Below are 20,992 nucleotides of genomic sequence, written 5' to 3'. Positions count from 1 at the left end.
ACCACAGGTTCCGTTGAAATGATGCCATATTCAGTGTGCCTTCGTCTTTCTGAATTAGTGAACAATTAAACTGCTTCGTTTGCTTCTGCTAAGTCTTCTGCTTCATCTCACACTATAGCACAGTCACAATCATGGCAATCCAATATCCTGCAATCTCATTTGTGTTCATCATGGTGATGCTTACTCTCAGCCAGCTCTCAAGTGGACGCAGCATCCATGAATTCACTTACAAAACCAAAGAAGAAAGATTCACCAGAGAGGTCCAATCACAAATCTCCTGGAATTCCCATGTACCAGCTCCCGGAGAATCAAGAAATGGAGATGATCCAAATTACAGAGTTTCACATAGAACAGTTCCCGGAGGACCAAACCCTCTTCATAATTGATTCATTGGCTTCTCGGTTGCATAGTTTACAAGGTTCCTGGTAAAGTTTTGTAGTTCTTAGTGAAGATTTTTTCTTTTTTCGTCCTTTCCTTTTTCTGTACTTTATTGCAGTGCGTCAAAGATGTGTACAGGATATAGGAACAGTAATTTTTCTATCTCTTGCGAGTTGAGATGTATAGTCTTCTTTCTACCATCTAGTTCTGTCTGTATAATCCGATCAAGATGAACATATACCCGATAAAGTTGATATCGAATGCTCAAATTTCACAGATATGTCCAAGACTCCCACATCACAATGATTGTTATTTCTTTCTTTCTTTTTTCTTTCTTGAGCATAATAATATCCGAGCATCGCCCCACAGGAAACAGTGTGCATATACGTTATATTCTGATGAAATGTATTAACTTCGATTCGGGGAGCAAAAATGTTGTTATGGCAACAAAAGAGAACCCGCAGGAACAGAAGCAAGTTTTGCTGCACTAATTCCAGCAGGGCTTTGGTATGAACAAAATGCCGCGGTTAAGGGGTCCATTCCATGAACAGTTCTAGTAACATGGAGATGACTTGATGTTCATGCTAGAGGTAGTTTGTAGCGTGCTGAAGTACAAAAATCAACTAATCGTATTGGCTTATTTACCAACTCTAATGTCTTGCAAGTTTTGAAAAGTAGGAGATTAGAAAATAGAAGAACTATCAAAACTTCAAGTCAAAGGAAAAAACCAATAACCATCTGATTTTTTAATCCTTGCATGATAGACACCATTAGTTTATTCTTCTTTTTGTCTTAACCTCAAGGGTGGGGCATAAGCTGAGCTTATCTGATCTTTGAAAAACCAACAATGTACATGGAAAAACAGTACCTGGTGATTCATATGCAGCAATATTTTTTTCTCTTCATGGTCAAACAATGCATTCGGGATCGATAATTGGATGTAATTACACGATTGACTATAACAGGCACATTATTTTATCAGTTTCCATGTAGAAGAGATGCAAAGCCAATGGCAAGTCCAGTTAAGGTCTGTCATGTGCAAAGGACAGATCACCAAAATCACTTATTGGCTCTTTGAGGAAGGATTTTCAACTTCCCAACGACTGATTTTAATGCCATATTCTTCATTCCTCACCAAGCCTGATACGGGAGAAAGAACAAAATATTAGTTGGAACATCTGAAGCCATCTAAAGCATGTTGCCTTCACACAAGATCTCCTGCCAAGTTTCTGGCCCCTCCAAAGATATAGAATTACATACACGCCATTGACTTTATACAAGGATTTAAGCTGTCATTCCATATGCGACGAGTCCAAAAAAACCTAACATTTTGCATTCCGTGCATGGATGTCCATACAAGGGATGGGAAACTTGGTAGAGTTGTACAAGTTTCCTCGTGTTTTATTTATGTTGTAAGTAACTATTCTATACAGAGTTGAATATAACAACTATAAATGAGAAATCTGAAGACAGAACCTGAGAGTATGACAATAAAAACAAAATAAAAAAAAAAAATCAACGAAAAAAATGAGTGGACGTTTAACCAGCAACCTGCCCGCTTGCCTCTCGACACAAACAAATCAACAGCATTATCGCATTCCGTCCTTGAAACCTGCATTTAAGTAACAGAGCAACTGAGATGCTCAAATTCTTTGCATGTATGTTCTATCAGCTTTTGGACGGAGGCAGTTATGGAAGGAATAAAACCTTAGTTAGTTGTTACATAAGCTCTGTGCCCACTGGATCCACCGAATAATGAACAGAGATGACCTTTTCAGAGATGGGCTGAATTTTGGATCCCCATACCTGCTTTCTCCAATTTGAAAAGAAGTATTCTATCAATAGTAGCTTTAAAGAAACAACTAATAGATTGTAGATGTGAGGCTCAACAAAGACATGCTCAACCTAATGTGCGTGGGCTGAGGGTGAATTTGGAACCTGAGGATGTTACTATCATTTCATTTGATTTCAATGTTGAGTCTCAGATTACCTTGTCGGTAAACTTCCTAGAAGTTTAGGAGGGACTATCAGCCATATCTTTGTCAAGATTTGTGTTACAGTCAAAATTGGCAAGCTACATGGAAAGACTTGCGTTACAATTATTTATTAATCTAATATAAGAGTCTGCTCTTGCTCTAATTTAATAATTTCTCTCCCAGAAAAACAAAAGTTGAAACCCCCTGAGATATATCCACAACACGTTACTGTAAAAGGATTTGAATGTTGTTCCTTACCATAAAATAGAGAACAACTCACTTAATAAGCAAAAAGGAAGTAGTGAAAAGATTAGTCTGCTTACGTCATTGTACTGTGAACTCTTCAAGAATGTCTCGCAAGCCTCAGCTGATGAATATACCAGTAATTGGCGGTTAGTATACAACACGGGCAACAAGTTTAATTAAAAATGAAGTATATAGAAGAGATCTTACATGATCGAAATCGTATAACTGCTCCATGAGTATATTCCACATTGTTAAGATTAAAGTTAGAACCTGAAATTGGAGCAATTCAAAAGCACCACATGCTTTAATATACAGAAAAAGTTAAAAAAGAGGTAGTCAAACATGATGAGCATGCAAAGAAGGAAATGCTCAGGAAAATGAGAGTTATAATAAACAACTTCGGTCACTCATGAGCAATTAAGTGAAAGAAACATCCACGTAGCGCAGTTCACTTTTCAAATTTGTTAATAATGAACTAATATTACGTGATATTTCAATAAATGCTTCTGAAATGAAAATGAAGTAGAAAACCAGTAAATTGAGACAATTATCTCAAATATGACCTTTAGTAGCTTGAACGATTAGTGACGGAAATGCTGCAGTCAATTCTGCCAAAGCAGCCATTGCATCTTCAGCAGGTCCGCCCAATGAGTTCTTGTCAAATGCTATAAGAAGCACAAACTCCACACCATAGTTGAACTCCTGCACCAGGAAGTAATTTAACTTCCTTCAGACAATTTCCCAAAATCCAATAACGAAAGAAAAATTCCAAATATAAGGTATCATAATTAAGGTGGTACCAGAAGAGTGGCCCAAAGAAGGAAATTATGAAATAGTTAAGGTATAGTTCAACTGATGATCATGAAAGTAATTATTTAATATATCCCATCAATATAGGTTGAATATTCATGTATGGGAGAAAGATTTAGTGGTTGATCTGTTTATAAGCAAAGAAACACAATTATTATGTTTTGATGTTCATGTTAAAAGTTTATGTCGTTGCTTTATTTGTTTCCACCTCTCCTTTTCGGAAAATTGGCATGATGTCATCTTCTACTTCAGATTCATAATCCACATTGACTATGTCCTGCCAATATCAATAAGAAACAGATCTCAGAAATGAATACTGTATTAGTGGCTCAAATGATTACAGGATGAAGTGAAGGGATGTAAATCAAAAGAAACAGAGAGAATTGGTATTTACATGTTAGGGCGTACATGGCAGTAAGGAAATACACGGTCTTTAAGAACTCCGACGTAGAATGGGTTCTCGTAGAACTTACTAAGATCCTCGTTTTTCTGGAAACGTATGTAAACAGCATGGGTGTATTTTCCAAGCTCTTGATCAGAGATGCGTCCTATACAAATATAGAAGACGACTTATGGATATATTCATTAAGTAGGCTTCAATACGATATATGTGCATGACAAAGTGTTTATAGATCTGTTTTCAGAGATTCTGGACTAATGGGTTTAAAAACACGATGTGGAGCAAATCTTCCTTGACAAAAATCAAAGAGCACAGATCTAGGCAATATCTATCGCAAAATCTAGAAAACCACTTTTTGCAGAAGAAAAAGATGAAAGATAAAAGATCTTCTTTTTTTTTTTTAGGGTCAGAATGTTCAGTACGACAGCTTTTGTCTTTTGCTTGAAATCCCTGGTCCAATTTAGCATTTTAATGAATTATTTTTGTTCGTAAAAGTAAAATGCAAAACTTGATTTCAAAGAAAGAACATGTCCATTAGACATCCAAATAGAGCATTGTGAAAGATCTAGTTCTGTCAGTTCAGTGACATCAACTGTGAAGCTAAAAACAAATCAATCTATAGCACTCAAAATTTTCTTCAAATAAAGTCAGGTTAAATAGTAGGAAGCATCACCTAATGATATGGCAACAATACCACGCATTTGATATTGGGTAGTGTAAAGATAATCAAGCATATCCTTCTCCACCTCATCAGACATATCCTCTCTTGCTTTAAGCAGACATACATGTTCCACTACTTTCCTGCAATGATGAAGAAATATACATGTTACAATTGAGGCCAAAAATATATATCCGAGACAGAATATCCAGTTACAGCAATAGTTTTCCAGATATTGGTAGTTATAGCAGTCCCTCCTATGTCATTGGGAATTAAGTTCCCTGTTGCAACTTAATGTCTCTCTTTCCCACCTTAGCCAGTAAGTTTTCACATGATCCTCTGCCACCATTGAGTTTGTTTTGTTAAACAGGAAAGTTGTTCCTATAATTTGCACGAATTATAATTCTTGAAATGGCCACCAGCAAATAAACGTAGTAAAATTACCAATACTCAAAGAGATCAGTGGATGTAATTCAAATGAAAGTAAATGCCAGAGAAACTTAAGCTCATTCTGGATTCAAAGGAAGCAAAAAGACCAGAGATGCGCAGATAAATTACTGAAGCTGATTGCAATTTCTCGGATTAAGCAATGACAAAGTACTCAGACAGAATTAACTTCCCAAAATGTTTGTAACAGAGGGAAAAAGTAACAGTCTCTGTCAACGTTATTAAATGTCTCAATGTATAACTGATATACATGCTATAAATGCAAAAGAAGAGATGACCTGAAAAACATTTCTAATAGTGAACATGAGAAATTCTAAAACATTACAAAAAAAGTAAGAGACAGTAAGAAAGTGATGATTTTACACGCATAGCGTAGACTAAATAGTTGAAAAAATCTACCGAGCAAGCATGTCAGATAAGCCAAAAAAACAGCCAGAAGAGAACAATGACGATAGCAAAGCTACTAAATCGTTACCAAAAACAACCAACATCTTCTTACTTTCTTTTACATTTCTAAACTTCTAGTAATTAACAAGTTTTTAACAGACTAATCAAGAACACTCTAGGAATATGCATACACTTTTTCAAATCCTAAGAGACAGGAACACCCAAATGTAGATAATAGATTACAACATAGATTTAGTCGGTTTTCAAAGCATCTATTAAAAAAATAAGAAGAAAAAAGATGAGGAAATGAGAACAAGAACCTTTTCTTCACAATGTCAGCGTTGCCATTTCCCACCTCAGAAGCTGAAAATACAAAAGTTTGATTCCTCATTTTCCAAGAACCCAGATTCTTCCGTCGAATTCCACGAAATAAGACATCTAATTTCTCCAAATGAAAGGGATTAAAAGAAAGAAAAACACAAGTCATTGCCACTTCAAGAAATAAACAAATTGGAAAAAAAATAAAAAATTCAAAATTTCGCAGAAATTGAAGCTACCATAACGATTCCATCTCCTCTTCGCGGCGAAAAGGAGTTGAGGATTAGAGGGCTTTCTTGAAAAATCAAAAAGGGGTTTTGAGGGGATGTTGATGTAGCAATTCATGAGAGTAGAGGTCAAGGGAGTGAAGGATTGAGTTCGTCGCCCACAAATCTTCATCTATATAAGAGAGGAGTTGCAGCGGGATAAGCTAGAGATTTTATGAAGTTAAAGTGCTTTGAACGGGTGGACCAGGAAAAACGGCCATTTAAATGAGTACGTTGGTTGTGACAAAACAAAAACTGAGGACGTTGGGCTTGGCGGGGATTTCTGGGCCTTCAACATACCAAAATTGCCCTTCAAATTTTGTCCTCCTCCATTGGAATTTGGGATTGAAGAGGGATGGTGGGGGTTACAACTTACAACTACAAGCATAGGTTTTTAACAGTTGAGGGGCGGAAAAAAATACAACCAATAGTTAGAGGCTAAAAGTATAAATTGTTAATATTTGAGGGCAAAATAGGCAATTTATCCCCTTATAAGACTCAATTTGCCAATTCAGACAAGTTCTTTGAATTCACAGCATTGCCAATTCAGACAAGTTTACTTCAAGAATCTTATCAATTTCAAGAAATTCATCATGAATGGAATTCTTGGAAGCACATCCTAATAAAACAAAATAACTAAATAAAGCATGTAAATAGAGGAATCTTTGGCGTCAAGTGAAAACTATAAATTTGGGATGTAATATGCACTTCACGTTTACAAGACAATCAGTGGCTTCTGCACAAGTTTTCTGCACTTGCATTCACAACGCAGGGTGTTTTCAGTCCTCGATCACTTTGGACAACATGCAACCACAAACTGGGGTCTTCGTAATAGAACCCCAACAACCCACCTTAAACCAGAAGGCAGTGTAGTGCTCAAACCCAAGTTCTGATTTGTACCAAAACTAAATATTTATAGTTGGATGGCAAATTAAAATGTTCAGAAACAAAAAAAAAAATTGGAATTACAGGTTTAATACTCTCCACAGATACAGGGATAAGACTATGCTTTAATGCCTATGCCATATGGCCACTACATAATTCAATGATCTGCAGCAGCCTGATCTCTGCTCATGAACCAGAGGCATTAAGGTTCTGGAACAGCTCTGGAAGATGGGCATTTGTAAGCTTAGTCCTCTTGCTGATTTCATGCTTCTTCTTTTTAGGCTTGTTTTTGGGGGCAATTCCATGTACTTGCGCCATTGCCCTCCTCTTTGCAGTATTTGTAGCAGGTTTCATCCCATTCTTCTGAAGATCTTTCTCAATATCAAGCATGTCACGGGGTAATTCAATTCCTCGAAACAACTGTTTCAGATCATCGTCAACCTTGATGGGAACTCTGGGGTCATTAGGATAGGCTATGTCCTCTTGCGAGTCAAAGTTTGACAACAGCCAAATTTGGCCTGCAGCTTTCAGTGACTACAAAAGAATATGTCTGTTAGCAAACTATATGTAAAGAAAAGATGGCAGGAAAAAGAAATCTTAATTAAACAAAGACACTATGCAAATCTGCCACCCACTTGGAAGATGTGCACTAGATGTAATGTTCAAACTCAAGCTAATTCAATATTAGAAGCTACTAGACATGGTGAAAAGGAACAGAAACCAAGTTCCTATTCTTCTTTTGCAGAAATAACATGTAATGCAGAACTAACATGTTTCAGTACGAAGTTGCAACTTATATAAAACTGACCCTACCGAAACCTAATTTCAACCAAAACATACCTGCAAATCCTCCATGACAGTTGTGTATGCATCCTTGAGATCAATAACAGCAATTCCCTCAGGGAACTTCCGAACTAAGACAAGAAGTTGATCCTTATTTCTTAAATCATGCTTCGACTGTAAAAAGAATTACATACCATTTAAATATGTATCAGCCTGAAGAAAACCAAAGAAAGTTCAACATCCCCAAACAAATATAAACACGAAAGATAAAATATTTAAAGCCCCAAAGATTTAGAAGGCTAGAAAATGCAACTGAAACTACCTTGTAGGAAAACCGCTCGCCGTCATAATGCACCTTGGGGTTCTTCTTCAGACTATCAAAGACAGCCTTGTTTGCATTCAAATCAACATAACATTCTTGATTTATTTGCTCAGGTTTCAATGCTTGCCTTTTCTGTAGAAATGAGAATTGGATAAATAAGTGTGTAACTGTCACAGATTCAAAAGGTACCTTTAAAATAAAACAATTTTCATGTCAACGGGTACAATCAAAACATGACCATATTGCAATATCAAATCAGTACTCTTGAAAGAAGATAAAAGCATTAGATCTACAGTATCTATCAAATTTGGCAAGTCACTTTTAACCTAAATATTCATTCTTGGTTATGAAGACACATTATCTGCATCCAGAACATGTCACAAGAAGCTAACAATTAGTCTCATAAGAGTTAAAATCAACGGAAGCCAACTAACAATTTCCTACATGAGAAGCAGTGGGATAATCTAAATTAAGTGTAAAATTAGTAACAATTATGGTCCCTGCTGCTGAATTGCAGTCACAGTGCACCAAAACATGGCAAAAAATGAGACCGCAGTCCTAAACTAGCAGTCTAGAAGAATTTCCCAAAAACTTGTCAGAATCAATATCTGTTCAACATGTTGATCTAAGCAATCATTTAAAGAAGTTCTGGTTTATGAAAACAAAAAGAACACAGAATATGGGGCAGATTCAAAATCCAAAGAAGAAAAATCATTTTATACTCCTATTTTCCCTGCAATGTGAACAAGTTAGAACCAACCTTAAGACAACGAAAGCCAAATAGGAAGCACTTGGAAATAACTAAATTGAGTTTCTTTACTCATAAAATGCAAGAAATTGACGTTAAAGTTCAGACTCAAAAACATCAATGTCCCATTCTTCTTATCCATCAAACGTGGTATTACCCCTTTAAAGAACTTCATAAGGCACGCATTAACCAACCACCACTGTCCCTTCTTTATTATTCAAACCACCCACTATCCCCTCTCCTCCTTTTAATTCCAAATCTCATCCTTATAAGCATAATTATCCAGTACACCTCGATCACCAGTCTGCATAGTTGCCCAACCCATCCCGCCTTTTGGCTGCCAATTAAGTATACTTTTTCTGTTACCAAATGGCTAAGAAATAAAAAATAAATAAACAAGAACCATCCACTGATTAATGAAAATTTATCTATCCTTTCCCCAGTCAAACCAAGAGAAATAGGTATAACCACAACAAAAGAAGAAGATAAGAATCGGAAGAGACAATAAGAATACAAAAATACGTTTTGCAGGCTATTTAAGAAAAATTCTTCATGCGGGAGCTTTGTGATCTCTATAAACAAAACAGAGAAAGTTTTGATATTCATTCACCACGAAGGAAAAACAGAAAGCTCTTTTGGGCCAAATTTTTACAGCTACAACCTCAAATGGCCTACCAGAAAGATGGTTTTAAAAGAGTAAGCACAAAAAATTATCAGAAAAGAACGTGTATCAGGAATACCAAAAACTGCACATGAAAATACAAGGAAGGATGTGTATCAATCTATATTGAAAAGAAAGGCAATAAATAAATAGAAGAAAAGTTCATCTGACTCGGCCATTTGCAGGAAGACACATGATTGTGAAATGGGCAACAGATAATCCAATACAAGAGAGGTTTGGTGTAAGGGGAGGTATACTGCTTCATGGAATGGTCCTCATTATTTCAAAAGAAGGTGTTATACACATAAAATTATGAGATAGTACCTCTGAGGGGCTGTGGCAGAGATTCTAAGACTAGCACTAAATGGACAAGTATAAGAATAAAAATGCATCCCTTATGCCGGAAATGCCAGTGCTTTTGGTAAACTAATCTGAGCAGTTGACAAGACATAGCAAAGACCATGGAAGAATTTACCACAAATGTATGATGTAGCAAATATGACGTGTTAATGCCAGATTCCTTAACATAATTGGATGATGAAAATCAGTGAAAATGCCAACAAGTACGATATGCATGAAGCAACCTGTCATCATTGAATTGGTGATGAATTTGATGATAGCGCTGAAACATGAGCACACTCGTAATGACACTGAGACAGCCTACCAGCAAAAGATATGATGCACCTTCATGATATATTACTAAAAAGTTCCCTCCCAGCAAAGGATATGATGTACCTTCATGATATATTACGAAAAAGTACCCTCTTATGAATATGACCAAACAACCACACAAGATTTAGGGGCAAATCAATGAATAGCACGACCCACATGATACACTATAGAATTCAGACAGCATATCAGCACAAGTATGACAGAAATACTACCTCCAGCAGCAAGTCTATAACACGTTTGATCTGAGCCCCCACGGGAGCTTTCCTTATGCTATTAATGTGTTGAAGCCTCTCTGTATCGTTTGAAAATTTAATTGGTGGGGAAGGAGTTGAAACGCCTGAAAGGAAAGGTTTTGGAGGTGTAGTTTTTGGATTTTGCTTTGCAATGCTCGTGAGTGTGGACTGACACTTCTCTTGTTGTTTCTTGAACTTGTTCAAACTTTCTTGCAATGATGCCATCTAAAGTTAAGAGAAATGTGTTTATTAGAAATAATTGATAACTCTACAACAAAGATTCAACATATACCTCAATGAAAACAAGTCTAACTACATGAACATAAAAACAGCTCAACACTATCTGATAAATGTTTCCTCTTATTAGAACACTAAGTGCTATGCAATGCAAACATGAGATACAAAATAATCAGCCATGCATCGCCATCTGCCAATTGACTGATTTTTAGAAAATCAAGTTGGTACAAGTGCTGCCTTCATTATTAGACGGGATTAAAGCTACATATTGGGAGCAACTGACACTGACATGCTGGAAATTGTTGATGGATAAAGCTACTTAAAGCGACAGATAATGTAATGAATAATTCTTGGATGTCTTCCAATGCAAATTAATCTCTTCTTATAGTTTACAACTAACTCATTCAGTTCAATATACAAGAACTCAATTTTCTTTGCAATTCCATTTGCATTCCACCACATGAGTGATATGATTCCAAAGCTTCAGATTTTCGGTAGTATCCCGTAAACTGACTCATAAACGATCTTATGCTTTCAATGTCGTCATTCAAATTCTATTACAATTCTAAACCAAATCAAATCACCATCTCGAAAGCAATCATTACAGTAAAGAACAAATGGACATCAAATGTTCAAGTATCCAATTAACGAATTCCAAGCAAATTCAGTAGACTATCTCAAGATTTCCATTCTCACTGTCTCCACTGACCCTCCATTCCCCTTTTCCACCCCTCCTCTTCAAACGAAAACTCAAACCGCAACACAGTAATTAAATAACGAATTTCAAGCGAGATTAGTAGACTGTCCAAAACCCAATTTCCTAAATCCAATAAAAAAAAAAAGTCTTGCTGATAACCAGAACAGTATTCAAAAAGGGCTCCGAAAGAACAGAAAATCTTCCCAAAAAAAAATCCCCAAATTCCAATCTTTTTTCAGAAATTCTAAAGTTACATAGCAATTCTGGAGAAGCTAAAAAGCAATAATCGACCAGATGAATCCCAATTTTTGTTACCTTTAGAGAAGGTCAGCCCAGAAATCACGAGAAAAACGATCAAAATTGGTTAATTTTTCCGGGAAAAAAATCGATTTTTTTGCTGCTAGTTAAAGAAACCTCCTATTTTCCCTCCCTTTCGTCTTGTGAGGAAAAAGATCGGAACTTGTGGGTTTAATACAGAGAGAGGAGGTGGAATGAGGGGAGTGGAGAGAGGAATCTGCTGCCGCGTCTGGGCGTCTACTTTTATTTATAGATTGAGAGAGGGGTCTGAACTTAGATTTTGAAAGTTTTGGGGTTGTTATTAATATGGACAGATATTGAGGGGTCTAAGCTCCAGTTTCCTTTCTACGTGATAATCATGTGACCTGCACGTGACAGTTTCCAGGTTAGATTTTCACAAGTTACAATACCAATATTTTACTCAGACAAGCATCAGAGACAATGAAGGAACTAAGGGAGGCTGATGAAGACTATGGTCCCCTCTAAATTTTGAAAATTTTAATTTATAGTGTGTAAATAGATATGTAAAATAAAATAAATTTTTTTTAATTTTTTACAATTTTAATTTTTGTTATGAGAGTTTATATATATATATATATATTTATAATTAAAGTTAATATTTGATTTTTTTAGATGTTATATATTTAAATGGATGAAAATTATTTAGAACATAGCATATTAAGAAAATTTTGACCCCTTAGAAAAAAAATCCTGCCTCCGTCACTGATCAGAGAAATACAAAAATAATACTCAACAAAAATATGTTAGTAGTCATTACATCGAATGCATTCGATTGCATTAGAATTTCTGAATTAAAGCACTTAGGAATCTTGCTGCTGTTGGCAAAAATAGGACTCAATTACCATATTGGTGAACCAAATCTTGGCAAGTGCGTAACCCTTTAAACTAATAAAAAGCGGAATTGATGCTATTGCTGCTACCTAACATACTAATATTACTTTACTGATGCTGCCACTATCTATTGGGGAAAAATAATTAACAAAAAAAAAAAAGAAATGTCTGCAACAAAAAAAAAAAAGGGTGCCACTACGCTCTGTCTAAATGATTTTTACTCCATCTATCTATTGCTATGTTGTTTAGATTGTATTTTCTGGAGAATTTTTGAAAAAAAAATATTGTAACACATTTTTGAATGTGATATATATAAAATAAAAAAATTAATTTATAGATGTGCACAAAAATATATTTACAAAGAACAGAAACATTTTTTTTCCAAACATATCAATCCAAACAAAAGATTGATTGATTTCATTGTTGAGAATTGATGGGAGGTCAGGTCAATGGCCTAATGGGCTCATTTTTCACGAGTCGGTGTGGCTCTTGTAAATCACGTACCTTCAATTCGTCGTATTCCTTGGCAGGAAGTATTTGTAATATGGCATTACAATCGTAGTCTACTATCTGTCTACACCTACAATAAAGCCAAGAAAGACACAGTAGTGCACTAGCAACAACACGTGTACCCCAGAGATCCCCCACATTTCTGCCATTGCAACATCCAGCCACTATTTAACCCCCACCCAAATCCTCCCATTAGCAAGTGCTTCAGTCTTTGAGACTTTGACCCACAGCTTACTGTACTGTTAGAGAAATACTTGGGGAGCCCAAAATCCCAGAAAGATTGAAAGGAGGAAAAAGAGTAAAGGAGGAGTCTTTTTCTTAGAACTATTATATATTTCTTCATCGATTCGATTCTGAGTAAATTTGATCTTTCTATTGATTTCTTGGTGAATTCTTGCAGTTTTTCCAAAATGGTACATGGGAAGTCCCCGGATGAGCTTCCTCCCGGCTGGAAGGAGCATGTCAAGGTATCAAACGGGAGAAAGATCAAGGTAATTAAGTTTCTTTCTTCTTGTGTTTTTTGGGTTTCTTTATTTTTGAAGTGTTTTCAGCTGTGATTGTTGAATTCATGAATTTTAAGTGGTCAACTGACCGAGTTTTAGGGTGTTTTGGTGGTTTTTCACTAGGTAAAGCTTATGCATGTTAAGGTTATATGGATAAGGATGCAATCTTGCTTCGTTTAGTCTAGTATGCTTTTGCATAGAAATAAAAGAAACGCGCAAGGATGTGAAAATGTGTGTTTAGTGTGTAAAAGAGAAATGGAACAGGTAGGATGAAGTGGGAAATTTTTGCTGTTCAGTAAAAGTTTGTAATCCTTAATGTAATTTTGGGTGGTAGGTATTTAGTTGTTGAAAGATTGAACTTCATGCTAACTCAAGTTGTTGTCCCTTTTTCCCCCTGATTCTATTGTTGCTGAATCGAGTTCATGACTGGTAGATTAGTTGTTTGTATATATTAAAGTCATCTTTTGAACTTGCATAGATATAAGTAATATCTCCCTCGGCGCTCTTATTTTCAGTGTGATTGAATTGATTAGTTCAAATGCCAAACAAACCATTCAGTAATGACTTTTGAGTCTTCTTCATTGGAGTGCAAAGTATGCCCTAGAACCGTTAACCTGCTTGGGGATAATTATAACACCACTGCTGTTGATATGATAAGATTTATAACGAACTTAAGATTCTGTAAGGAAGGTAACTCTATAAAGGGAAGGTAACTCTATAAAGGGATGTCAACTATTTTGATTTGGGATCAGGGGCCTTAGTAGTCTCTTGCATGGCATGGAAACTTTTTGGGCAGAAGCAAGTAGTAACATGCTAAACACCAGGGTTCTGTAAAATGGTTTTGATTTGAAGAAGACTCTCATTTATTCTTGACTTCTTGTTAGGCTCTTATGCCTGTGACAGAGATGTGGATAAGATAAGAAGTATTTCTCTAAAGGAGGAAAACAAAAAAGGAAAAAGAGAAGCTAGATTAAGAAAGAAGAATGGAGGATAAGTAGTTGATTATAAGATTGCCCAATGCCTTTTGAAGTTTGACCTTTCTTTGACACCTTGTCTTGTGATTTTGTAGTTGTTTGTTCTGTTAGAGTGAAGCTTATCAAATGATTAACTGTATAGGTTCTGCTTCCTGTCGGATGAGTTTTTATTTAATTGGCGGAGCTCCAATGAAAATGTGGAAAATAAGCAATCGTTTGGAATATTAATTCAGTTTAATTAGATTATGGATTAAAAGTTAAGGATGGTTGCATTTTATCCTCCATTACTGAATATGATGGCAGCCTGACATTGTGAGTTTGTGACTCATCTTTTGTGTAGATACAGCAGAATCTGAGCAAGGACAGTTATGTTGATAACTGTAGTTGAGTTGATCATGTAATTTTGTCTCTTGGGTATCTCTTTGCTTCACACTCACATTCCACAGCATGGTAGTGCAGCACCTGTTCTTTATGATATTCCAATTCCGATCTTCAAGGTCATTTCTGTGGTATTTGAGAAGAAATTGAAGTTTATTGCATGCATATGTGTATCTTCATAACCATTAGCTGAGAATAACGGTTATCTTCATAACCGTTAGTTGATGCAGAGATGCTGATTTTGGAGAAAGAACTTGAAACCCTTCTTTTCCTCTCTTATGGAGTTGAGCTCTGGAAATTGAATGGAAAATTTACTTGTTCAATTTGACTTAGTCCGTGTAATTGTTTCCATTTTTAGCAATAGTTAATTCTTGTATACGTTAAGTGGTAAATGACATGCGGCAAAAAATGGCATAAACTTATCTCTGGATTTGCCAAAACTGAATTTCTTTTGCAGTATTACACTGATGATGTAACTGGGCTTAAGTTTTACTCCAAAAAACGTGTCATTAACTTTGTTCAGACAAAGGATGCTTGTCAAGGCACACCTCACTCAGTGAGTGACCATGACCTGAAAAGCAGTTGTTCCAAAACTGAAGCTAGTCCAGTGAGTATGAAGTCCATTTACCTTTGTATTTATTCTTTTATACATGTACTTATCCTTTACCATGGCTTGTTATCCACTAGTCCCAGGTTGTAGTGGAGAAAAACTCTAGCCTAGAATGGTTGCCCCAAGGATGGATCATTGAGTCCAGATATCGAAAAAGTGGTGCAACTGCTGGATCAGTTTACAAGGTACGGAAAACATCCTAATGGCCTTTCTGGACATTCAGCAACCTGACCTTTGCTTGATTCTTGATCACCTTTTTCTGTATGCTGCTATGGAGGAGACTTGTGTGTGGTTTCTTTTTGAGTGTTACAATTGCCTTTGGGCTCAACTGCCATCATGCGTATGAGACTAACAGTTTTTGCAGTTTGGCTAACATTGCTCGGTTGTTTCGTGTGGTGTTTATGTGATTGTTGGGATTATGAATTATGACCACTTTATCTGCTGCAATTGCGTGTTCATCTCAGCTTTAGTTTCTCTGGTTGGTGCCTACTGTCAGCTGATCTTTAGCTTATAGATTAGTTTTCTTCATATTCAAACTAAACTGGTTTATTCCCTTGATGTGCATACCCATTCCTCCAACTATGTTGCTTTTACATACTCAGAATTATGAAAGAGTAGGAAAAAGTGGGATATAGACATGCACAAGATGTTTTGCTATTGATTTTACAGCTGGATCACTGGCATTTTGCTTGGTAGTGTATTGTTGGTGACTGGAAACACCATTTTGATGCTCCATCTACATTGGGTATTGAGAATATTACACTTGTGCTTCTAAATTATTTAATTGATGAAAGAAACTTTTGTAACCTGATTTGCTGTTCGGAAAGGATGTGCATCTGTTGTTTCAGGCTGGTTTTGTAGACCAAATAGCTATCAGTGTGCTGATGCGTTTCTTTCATATTACAGACTTATGTTGACCCATTGACTGGATCCAAATTCTATTCGAAGCCCCAGGTAATGCAATATCTGGAAAGCGTAAATTTCAATGCCTCACCAGAAAAACAACAGAAAGTGAGTTTTTCACTTTAGTCTTTCCTCCTTCTCCAATTCACAGGCTTCTGGTTTCTTTCCCTTTTTATAAGGGGATGGCAGAAAGTAGTAGTGATTTTGATAATATATCGTGGTCTCAGTGTTTATTCAGCTAATATTCCTCCACGTGTCTCAAGTGCTTTCTGGAATCTATTATCTCTTCATCTGCTTGTGATACTTTTTACTTGATTATTGTCATAAGTGGTCGATGCTAATTAGTTGAGGAGCTATAGTGACTCACTTTATGGGTTCACAGTTGTAATCCTTCAGATGAGCAGCTTGACAATGCAAAGCCAAGGCTCATTTAGCTGGCATTTTAGGGGTGCTCATCAGATTCAGTTTTCACTATTGTGCTTTATTTATCTTCCTTACCCCTCAAACTATGTAACACTTGAAAGAGAGGGGATTATTTTTTTTCCCCTCTTGGTTGGGGGTTGGGGGCGGTGGGGGGTTTATGCGGGAGTTTATGCAACTATGAAGGCAATTTTTGCTTTTTCCATATGAGGATTAATGCACTTTAATATATTCTGCCATTATTTCTGTAGGATACTGCAGCATGACCATGGATATTGTCCTTTAGGCTTTTGAATTTATGGCGATTTTTCTCTAGATATTTTGTTATACAAGTTTCAGTAGCTGCTAAAGCATGATTAATGCCATATAATTGTGAAAACTTTCTGGAAGTTTTTAAAAACTGATATTTTATCTCTTACAAGTATTTTCATCTTTCAGGAAGTTAGAGGGGACAACTCATCAAAGCAAGATGCTCCTCAACATTGTGAATCCATGAGCAAGAGCTTTATCTCTGGAAAGGACGACAATGGCATGGGCAAGCCCTTTGTTGAGAATGTTTGTTGTGTAATGTACCCATTGTACTTCAAAAAGATTTTACTCTTTAATGCCCTACAATGATGAAAAAGTTTATACCAAGTTTTAAGAAGTCATATAGTCCGTCTCTCACGAGTATATGCCTTTCAGGAAATCATCGGGGACAACTCTTCGAAGCAGGATTCACCTAAACAAAGTAAATTCACGACAGGCAAGGATCACATATCTGGAAAGGAAGGGAATGGCATTGGCAAGCCCTCTTTGGAGATTGTTTATGATGTAATTTGCCTGTGTACTTCTAATCAATCTAGTTGCTCTTTATGCCCTGTAATACAAAAATTATTGAAAATTTGTGGGAAATCACTTTATTCTCTTATGAAGATTTGTTTTCAGGAAGTTAGCGGGGACAACTCTTTCAAGCAAGATGCACCTCAACATTGTGAATCCACAAAGGGCAAAAGTCACATATCTGAAAAGGAAGAGAACAGAATGGACAAGCCCTTTTTGGAAATTGTACATTCAGTAATGACCCTGTCTACCTCTAATAGATGCTATTGCTTTTAAATGTAATTAAAGTTTTGACGTCTGAAAGGTGATACCTAGGCTGTGGATGAGAGCAAGGTCCTGGATGAGCTTCCGCCTGGATGGATAAAAGAAATTAGAGCCAGAAAACAAGGCACGAGAAAGGACCCGGTAATTTGATTTCTTCTCTTCAATGGTTGTGGTTTTGTACAACTCTCTCTCTCTCACACGCGCGCACCTGTGCTGGGTGTATATTTTTGCATCTATTTGTTTGCACTTGTGAGAATAACTGTCTGATGAATGAGAGTGGCTGTTACAATATTTTATTTATTCTCCTCTATATTCAACACACAATGCAGTAATGAGGATTGGCTTTGGATTCTGGATAGAGCTTGAATTATGGATTTCTTTTTCGCATTCTTTTGCAGTACTATATAGACCCCGTGAGTGGATACGAGTTTCGCTCAAAAAAGGATGCTTTGCGCTATCTGGAGTTTGGAGACATTAGTCGCTGTGCAATCACACCAAAGAAAAGGGACAGAAATGATCTGAAACTGGTTGAGCACGAAGTCTTTGTAAGTGTACACCATGCCTGAATGCCATGATTAATAATGTGTTTTTGTTTCCTTTTGTTTCTATTTTTCTCCATTTACCCAATAACCAGAGGTGGATTGGAGTTGGAAAACCTTGAGTGTCCTTGGCACTTTTTATGAACAACCATTCCAAAGTGCTATTCACTTGATTAGGAGACAATTGACATTGATGTATTCTAATCACATGATTTGCACTGTCTGCCACATTTCTGCCCTAAAAGTGAGAAAAGTAAGCTTGATCTTTCTTCTCTATCTTTCATTTATATTGAGGAGAGTGAAACTATCGACAAGAAGCACACTGTTGTAAGGAAAATTCTGTTGAAGTAGGGAGTGTTTTTTCAGCAGGCAAACTGTCAGAAAAACATAAAAAAAAAATTTTGATGAAGACTAGAAAAACAATATCTAGTGTGAGGAAACTCTGCAAAACTTAGGTGGAAATTACAAGAAGCAAATTGAAACTGTAGGCAAACTTCTAGAACTAGTTTACAAGCACATTTTTGTTGTGGTTGTTCTCTTTTGATTTTCACTAAAGCACTTGGTATCCTTATTGTTTGTCATGTTTTTCTTTTATATGCCCTTTAACAGAGCATGTGTTGCGTTTCTATATTATGAAAGCAGCATATGATAAATTGGAGGTCCTAATAGCTGTACATTACCTGTTGACTCTTGTTAGGCTCAACCTGATGGGAAGAAACTGGGACAAGCACTAGGTGGAGGACAACTTTTTGGTGGTCAGAAGGCAGAGAGTAAGAAAATTCTGTTGTTTAAAATTGAATCATCTTAAATGGCTTGTCAAGTGTCCAGTATAATACCTCCTGCTTCAAATAAAGGACTTACCATGGTGCAGATGATGGAAGCTTTCTTAGAAGCATTGCAGCAGCTCCAGAAGCTGAGAGATCACAGGAAACTAATGCTGATAATAAATCTACTGATGCCAAGATCTCAACTTCAAAAGTTGATGCAGTTCAAGAAATGCAGTTATGCTCTAAAGAAATTAAGTGTGATAGAGCATGGGAAAACCCTCAGCCAAAATCTGAATGCTCTAAACTAGAAATGAAGGCTGTTCATGACATTGGAGCTGTTTCCAGCATTACAACGGCTGTCTCACATGAACAGAAGAAGCCAGAGATTGAGAGTTCAAGGGAAACTCCAAGTAATGATAGATATGCTGATACTAACATCACTACGTCGACAGTTGATGCAGTTGTCCTTCAAATATGCTCAGAGCTAAATAATTGCGATAGATCAGCAGGTAGGTCTCATCCAATAGTTGAAGGTTCTAACCTAGATCTGGAGGTTGATGTTAATGGAGCTGTATCCAGTATTGCAACTGCTCTCTTGCATGAGCAGAAACATCCACAGGAGTATTTAGACACAGGGACACAGATTCAACCCAAAAAATCTAAGAAAAGAAAAGCTCTGAGCATGCCTCCTCGGTCCTCAAAAAGGCTATCAGGACAAGAACCTGAGATACTGCCCAACATGGGTTTAAGTGAGCGAGCTCTTCGAGCTGCTGTTAGAAAGCCTGGTCAAACAGAAACAAACAACAGCAGCTCTGTTCAAACAGTAACATATGTATCGTCAAGCTTGACTCAGAATTCTGAAGCTAATGGAGGGCAACAGCATATTGATACCCAACTACAGAGAGAGATCATTGCAGATCTCACATCTTGTAAAGTAGCTTTGCTAGAAACAGAGATGCAAAACAACATTGAAAAGCCCTTGCAGGAACAGGCTGTACAAGAGCAAGTAGTGGGCCAGGTAAACGAGGCACAAGAGGAAGAAAACCAAAGATCACAAGATTCGCAGTTCTGGTACCCTTTTGGAGACTCTTTTTCTGATCCATGCTATGAATTTGCTTTCAAGACCCTAACAGGTGAAATACCATTGGAGGATACTCTAGCATTTCCGGGCTGCTTCCAACAACAAATTGAGACATCTTTTACTGAGGGGAATGCTAATTTTGGACTGTCTGAGATTGATAAACCCGCCTTGTTCCAGAATGATGTGCCTTCTCATTTTGACTCTGTCCAGCAAAATGCAGCCGTGGAGCAGGTGCAACCCAAATTAATTACCCCACCTGGAAACATAAATTTACCAAGTTGCAGCAGTTTTGGTTCTCAACAACCCAGCTTGGAGGCCAGGAGTAAGGACTATGAGACAAAGGTTAATTCTTGAATTCTGCTGCTTTCTTTTGGGTAACGATACTCTGCCTTACGTAGGCATAAACGCAAATGACTGTGAAAAAACAAATTTTTGAGTTATTACTTTGTGTCTTCAAGTTTTCAATCTTTTGTACCGTATTATTAATCCTCAGTGCTCTCATAGGCAGTTAGCTTAGATGTATCAGGCATTGTAATAGTTGATACAGCTGTTTACCTTTTAAGGTAAAAGGGTGTGAAAATTCAAAATTGAATCCACATTTCTTCTGATTCTTTTCTGGTTGATACTAGTACATTGTGTATGTGCTGCCTGTTGCGGACATATCAATATACGAAAGAGTGGCTGGTGATCATGATTTGCCACCTTAATAAAACGGGGTAGCAATCATGGGTTTCAATTGTCTGAGCGCTATAAGCTCATCTCTGCAAGGTACTGATGGCTGTTCTTAGTCAGTTCACGGACACCTCATATATGCCGTGGTACCTTCGCGCAAATATTTTTGCTCAGGGACTTTTTTTTTTTTTTTAAGAAAGATTCTTGGAAAACAATTCTGTAGTCTGACAATCAGGAGCTGAGTGTATAAATCTTACTATTTGAAACTGTCCCCAT

At 36.8% G+C, this 20,992-nt stretch overlaps 3 protein-coding genes across 10 annotated transcripts; 1 reads left to right on the top strand and 2 right to left on the bottom strand.

Moving 5' to 3' along the window:
• Nucleotides 1–1,728: 1,728 nt before the first annotated feature.
• LOC113779985 lies at nucleotides 1,729–6,059 on the bottom strand. Of its 3 annotated transcripts, none has more exons than XM_027325809.1 (10): nucleotides 5,860–6,059; nucleotides 5,623–5,740; nucleotides 4,484–4,611; nucleotides 3,819–3,958; nucleotides 3,619–3,687; nucleotides 3,164–3,302; nucleotides 2,808–2,870; nucleotides 2,678–2,721; nucleotides 2,086–2,187; nucleotides 1,729–1,990 (listed from the first exon to the last, which is right to left on the bottom strand). In XM_027325809.1, exons 1-9 carry the CDS (start codon nucleotides 6,017–6,019, stop codon nucleotides 2,098–2,100), a joined length of 951 nt encoding a protein of 316 aa, XP_027181610.1. In that variant the 5' UTR covers nucleotides 6,020–6,059; the 3' UTR covers nucleotides 1,729–1,990; nucleotides 2,086–2,097. The 3 variants fall into 3 exon arrangements, with proteins under 3 accessions (XP_027181610.1, XP_027181611.1, XP_027181612.1); XM_027325810.1 differs by having other exon boundaries at nucleotides 2,086–2,184; XM_027325811.1 differs by lacking the exons at nucleotides 1,729–1,990; nucleotides 2,086–2,187 and adding an exon at nucleotides 2,195–2,452.
• A 498-nt stretch (nucleotides 6,060–6,557) lies between these two features.
• LOC113781126 lies at nucleotides 6,558–11,629 on the bottom strand. Its single transcript, XM_027326981.1, has 5 exons — nucleotides 11,440–11,629; nucleotides 10,170–10,415; nucleotides 7,877–8,008; nucleotides 7,612–7,728; nucleotides 6,558–7,305 (listed from the first exon to the last, which is right to left on the bottom strand). The coding sequence occupies exons 2-5, from the start codon at nucleotides 10,413–10,415 to the stop codon at nucleotides 6,958–6,960; spliced, it is 843 nt and encodes a 280-aa protein (XP_027182782.1). The 5' UTR covers nucleotides 11,440–11,629; the 3' UTR covers nucleotides 6,558–6,957.
• Nucleotides 11,630–12,919: 1,290 nt separating this feature from the next.
• LOC113779044 lies at nucleotides 12,920–20,665 on the top strand. Of its 6 annotated transcripts, XM_027324452.1 has the most exons (12): nucleotides 12,921–13,081; nucleotides 13,184–13,274; nucleotides 15,096–15,245; nucleotides 15,326–15,433; nucleotides 16,155–16,259; nucleotides 17,010–17,135; nucleotides 17,256–17,384; nucleotides 17,487–17,627; nucleotides 17,709–17,798; nucleotides 18,056–18,202; nucleotides 18,894–18,966; nucleotides 19,068–20,665. In XM_027324452.1, the coding sequence occupies exons 2-12, from the start codon at nucleotides 13,194–13,196 to the stop codon at nucleotides 20,396–20,398; spliced, it is 2,481 nt and encodes an 826-aa protein (XP_027180253.1). In that variant the 5' UTR covers nucleotides 12,921–13,081; nucleotides 13,184–13,193; the 3' UTR covers nucleotides 20,399–20,665. The 6 variants fall into 6 exon arrangements, with proteins under 6 accessions (XP_027180255.1, XP_027180253.1, XP_027180257.1 ...); XM_027324454.1 differs by having other exon boundaries at nucleotides 12,920–13,274; nucleotides 17,010–17,126; XM_027324456.1 differs by having other exon boundaries at nucleotides 12,921–13,274; nucleotides 15,162–15,245.
• The last annotated feature ends 327 nt before the right edge of the window (nucleotides 20,666–20,992 follow it).

This window comes from Coffea eugenioides, chromosome 8 (assembly GCF_003713205.1).
Source record: "Coffea eugenioides isolate CCC68of chromosome 8, Ceug_1.0, whole genome shotgun sequence".
Taxonomy (NCBI): domain Eukaryota; kingdom Viridiplantae; phylum Streptophyta; class Magnoliopsida; order Gentianales; family Rubiaceae; genus Coffea; species Coffea eugenioides.
Note: the sequence above shows the minus strand (reverse complement) of the source record. Positions and strands in the feature narration are given on the sequence as shown.